Source organism: Cajanus cajan, chloroplast (genome assembly GCF_000230855.2).
Source record: "Cajanus cajan chloroplast, complete genome".
NCBI lineage: Eukaryota > Viridiplantae > Streptophyta > Magnoliopsida > Fabales > Fabaceae > Cajanus > Cajanus cajan.
Window position 1 is genome coordinate 87,501 of NC_140640.1, and position 5,000 is coordinate 92,500.

The window sequence follows — 5,000 nt, forward strand, 5'->3', positions numbered from 1 at the left end:
TATTCAAGATAATTATGTACTTACAAAATACCGTCTCAATTCATCCTATTTCATCATATCCGGGATGTGATATGGTTCCGAAGGATGAACTGGACAGTTCCAATAAGATTTCATTCTTGAACAAAAATCCATTTTGGAGTTTATTTCATCTATTCCATGACCGGAACAGGGGGGGATACACGTTACACCACGATTTTGAATCAGAAGAGATATTTCAAGAAATGGTAGATCTATTCACTCTATCAATAACCGAGCCGGATCTGGTGTATCATAAGGGATTTGCTTTTTCTATTGATTCCTCCGGATTGGATCAAAAACATTTCTTGAATGAGTTATTCAACTCCAGGGATGAATCGAAAAATCACTCTTTATTGGTTCTACCTCCTCTTTTTTATGAAGAGAATGAATCTTTTTATCGAAGGATCATAAAAAAATGGGTCCAGACCTCTTGCGGGAATAATTTGGAAGATCCAAAACCTAAAATAGTGGTATTTGCTAGCAACAACATAATGGAGGCAGTCAATCAATATAGATTGATCCGAAATCTGATTCAAATCCAATATAGCACCCACGGTTACATAAGAAATGTATTGAATCGATTCATTAAAAAGAATCGATTCAATCGCAACTTCGAATATGGAATTCAAAGGTATCAAATAGGAAATGATACTCTGAATCATAGAACTATAATGAAATACACGATCAACCAACATTTATCAAATTTGAAAAAGAGTCAGAAGAAATGGTTCGATCCTCTTATTTGGATTTCTCGAACGGAGAGATCCATGAATCGGGATCCTAGTGCATATAGATACAAATGGTCCAATGGGAGCAATAATTTCCAGGAACATTTGGACTATTTCATTTCTGAGCAGAATAGCCGTTTTCAAGTAGTGTTTGATCGATTGCATATTAATCAATATTCGATTGATTGGTCCGAGGTTATCGACAAAAAAGATTTGTCTAAGTCACTTTTTTTCTTTTTGTCCAAGTTTCTTCTTTTTTTGTCCAAGTTTCTTCTCTTTTTGTCTAACTCACTTCCTTTTTTCTTTGTGAGTTTCGGGGGTATCCCCATTCATAGGTCCGAGATCCACATCTATGAATTGAAAGGTCCGAATGATCCACTCTATAATCAGTTATTAGAATCAATAGGTCTTCAAATCTTTCATTTGAAAAAATGGAAACCCTTATTATTGGATGACCAAGATACTTCCCAAAAATCCAAATTCTTGATCCATGGAGGAACAATATCACCATTTTTGTTCAATAAGATACAAGAGTGGATGATTGACTCATTCCATACTAGAAAGAATCGCAGGAAATCTTTTGATAACACAGATTCCTATTTATCAATGATATCCCACGATCCAGACAATTGGCTGAATCCCGTGAAACCTTTTCATAGGAGTTCATTGATATACTCTTTTTATAAAGCAAATCGACTTCGATTCTTGAATAATCAATATCACTTCTGCTTCTATTGTAACAAAAGATTCCCTTTTTATGTGGAAAAGGCCTGTATCAATAATTATGATTTTACGTATAGACAATTCCTCAATATCTTGTTCATTCGCAACAAAATATTTTCTTTTTGCGATGGTCAAAAAAAACATGCTTTTTGGGAGAGAGATACTATTTCACCAATCGAGTCACAGGTATCTAACATATTGATACCTAACGATTTTCCGCAAAGTGGCGACGAAGGGTATAACTTGTACAAATCTTTCCATTTTCCAATTCGATACGATCCATTCGTTCGTGGAGCTATTTACTCGATCGCAGACATTTCTGGAACACCTCTAACAGAGGGACAAATAGACCATTTTGAAAGAACTTATTGTCAACCTCTTTCAGATATGAATCTACCTGATTCAGAAGCGAAGAACTTGCATCAGTATCTCAATTTCCATTCAAACATGGGTTTGATTCATACTCCATGTTCTGAGAAATATTTACCATCCGAAAAAAGGAAAAAACGGAGTCCTTGTCTAAAAAAATGTCTTGAGAAAGGGCAGATGTATAGAACCTTTCAACAGGATAGTGCTTTTTCAACTCTCTCAAAATGGAATCTATTCCAAACATATATACCATGGTTCCTTACCTCAACAGGGTACAAATATCTAAATTTCATATTTTTAAATACTTTTTCAGACCTATTGCCGATACTAAGTAGCAGCCAAAAATTTGTATCCATTTTTCATGATATTATGCATGGGTCAGATATATTATGGCGAATTCGTCAGATTCCATTGTGGAAGACACAATGGAATCTGATAAGTGAGATATGGAATCTGATAAGTGAGATATGGAATCTGATAAGTGAGATTCCGAGTAATTTTTTACATAATCTTCTTCTGTCCGAAGAAATTATTCATCGAAATAATGAGTTACTATTGATATCGACACATCTGAGATCGCTAAATGTTCAGGAGTTCCTCTATTCAATCCTTTTCCTTCTTCTTGTTGCTGGATATCTCGTTCGTACACATCTTCTCTTTGTTTCTCGAGTCTACCATGAGTTACAGACAGAGTTCGAAAAGGTAAAATCTTTGATGATTCCATCATATATGATTGAGTTGCGAAAACTTCTGGATAGGTATCCTACATCTGAACTGAATTCTTTCTGGTTAAAGAATCTCTTTCTAGTTGCTCGGGAACAATTAGGAGATTCTCTAGAAGAAATACGGAGTTTTTCTTTTGGTGGAAACATGCTATGGGGTGGTGGTCCCGCTTATGGGGTCAAATCAATACGTTCTAAGAAGAAATATTTGAATCTCATCGATCTCATAAGTATCATACCAAATCCCATCAATCGAATCGCTTTTTCGAGAAATACGAGACATGTAAGTCATACAAGTAAAGCAATCTATTCCTTGATAAGAAAAATAAAAAACGTGAATGGTGATTGGATTGATGATAAAATAGAATCCTGGGTCTCGAACAGTGATTCTATTGATGATAAAGAAAGAGAATTCTTGGTTCAGTTTTCTACCTTAACAACAGAAAAAAGGATTGATCAAATTCTATTGAGTCTGACTCATAGTGATCATTTATCAAAGAATAACTCTGGTTATCAAATGATTGAACAACCAGGAGCAATTTACTTACGATACTTAGTTGACATTCATAAAAAGTATCTAATGATTTATGAGTTAAATACATCCTGTTTAGCAGAAAGACGGATATTCCTTGCTAATTATCAGACAATTACTTATTCACAAACCCTGTGGGGGGCTAACAGTTTTCATTTCCCATCTCATGTAAAACCCTTTTCGCTCCGCTTATCCCTACCCCCCCCTAGGGGTATTTTAGTGATAGGTTCTATAGGAACTGGACGATCCTATTTGGTCAAATACCTAGCGACAAACTCCTATGTTCCTTTCATTACAATTTTTCTGAACAAGTTCCTGGATAACAAGCCTAAGGGTTTTCTTATTGATGATAGTGATGATAGTGACGATAGTGACGATATTGATGATAGTGACGATATCGACCGTGACCTTGATATGGAGCTGGAGCTTCTAACTATGATGAATACGCTAACTATGGATATGATGCCAGAAATAGACCGATTTTATATCACCTTTCAATTCGAATTAGCAAAAGCAATGTCTCCTTGCATAATATGGATTCCAAACATTCATGATCTGGATGTGAATGAGTCGAATTACTTATCCCTCGGTCTTTTAGTGAACTATCTCTCAAGGGATTGTGAAAGATGTTCCACTAGAAATATTCTTGTTATTGCTTCGACTCATATTCCCCAAAAAGTAGATCCAGCTCTAATAGCTCCGAATAAATTAAATACATGCATTAAGATACGAAGGCTTCTTATTCCACAACAACGAAAACACTTTTTCACTCTTTCATATACTAGGGGATTTCACTTGGAAAAGAAAATGTTCCATACTAATGGGTTCGGGTCCACAACAATGGGTTCAAATGTACGAGATCTTGTAGCACTTACCAATGAGGCCCTATCGATTAGTATTATACAAAAAAAATCCATTATAGACACTAATATAATTAGATCCGTTCTTCATAGACAAACTTGGGATTTGCGATCTCAGGTAAGATCGGTTCAGGATCATGGGATCCTTTTCTATCAGATAGGAAGGGCTGTTTCAAAAAATGTACTTCTAAGTAATTGCTCCATAGATCCTATATCTATCTATATGAAGAAGAAATCATGTAACGGGGGGGATTCTTATTTGTACAAATGGTACTTCGAACTTGGAACGAGTATGAAGAAATTAACGATACTTCTTTATCTTTTGAGTTGTTCTGCCGGATCGGTCGCTCAAGATCTTTGGTCTCTACCCGGACCTGATGAAAAAAATGGGATCACGTCTTATGGACTCGTTGAGAATAATTCTGATCTAGTTCATGGCCTATTAGAAGTAGAAGGCGCTCTGGTGGGATCCTCACGGACAGAAAAAGATTGCAGTCAGTTTGATAATGATCGAGTGACATTGCTTCTTCGGTCCGAACCAAGGAATCCCTTAAATATGATTCAAAATGGATCTTATTCTATCGTTGATCAGAGATTTCTCTATGAAAAATATGAATCGGAGTTTGAAGAAGGGGGGGGAGTCCTCGACCCGCAACAGATAGAGGAGGATTTTTTCAATCACATCGTTTGGGCTCCTAGAATATGGCGCCCCTGGGGCTTTCTATTTGATTGTATCGAAAGGCCCAATTCATTGGGATTTCCCTATTGGGCCAGGTCATTTCGGGGCAAGCGGATCATTTATGATGAAGAGGATGAGCTTCAAGAGAATGATTCAGAGTTCTTGCAGGGTGGAACCGTGCAGTACCAGACACGAGATAGATCTTCCAAAGAACAAGGCTTTTTTCAAATAAGCCAATTCATTTGGGATCCTGCGGATCCACTCTTTTTCCTATTCAAAGATCAGCCTCTTGTCTCTGTATTTTCACATCGACAATTCTTTACAGATGAAGAGATGTCAAGGGAACTTCTTACTTCCCAAACAGATCTT

At 36.5% G+C, this 5,000-nt stretch overlaps 1 protein-coding gene across 1 annotated transcript in view; it reads left to right on the forward strand. All coding sequences in view use genetic code 11, as the record gives it.

Moving 5' to 3' along the window:
* Positions 1 to 5,000, forward strand: part of ycf2 (hypothetical chloroplast RF21) — a 7,409-nt gene that overhangs the window by 2,130 nt on the left and 279 nt on the right. The window contains exon 2 of the mRNA in view: positions 1 to 5,000. This exon is cut by the window's left edge and continues 1,630 nt beyond it; it is cut by the window's right edge and continues 279 nt beyond it. Within this exon, the coding sequence (YP_013613258.1) occupies positions 1 to 5,000 (5,000 nt within the window).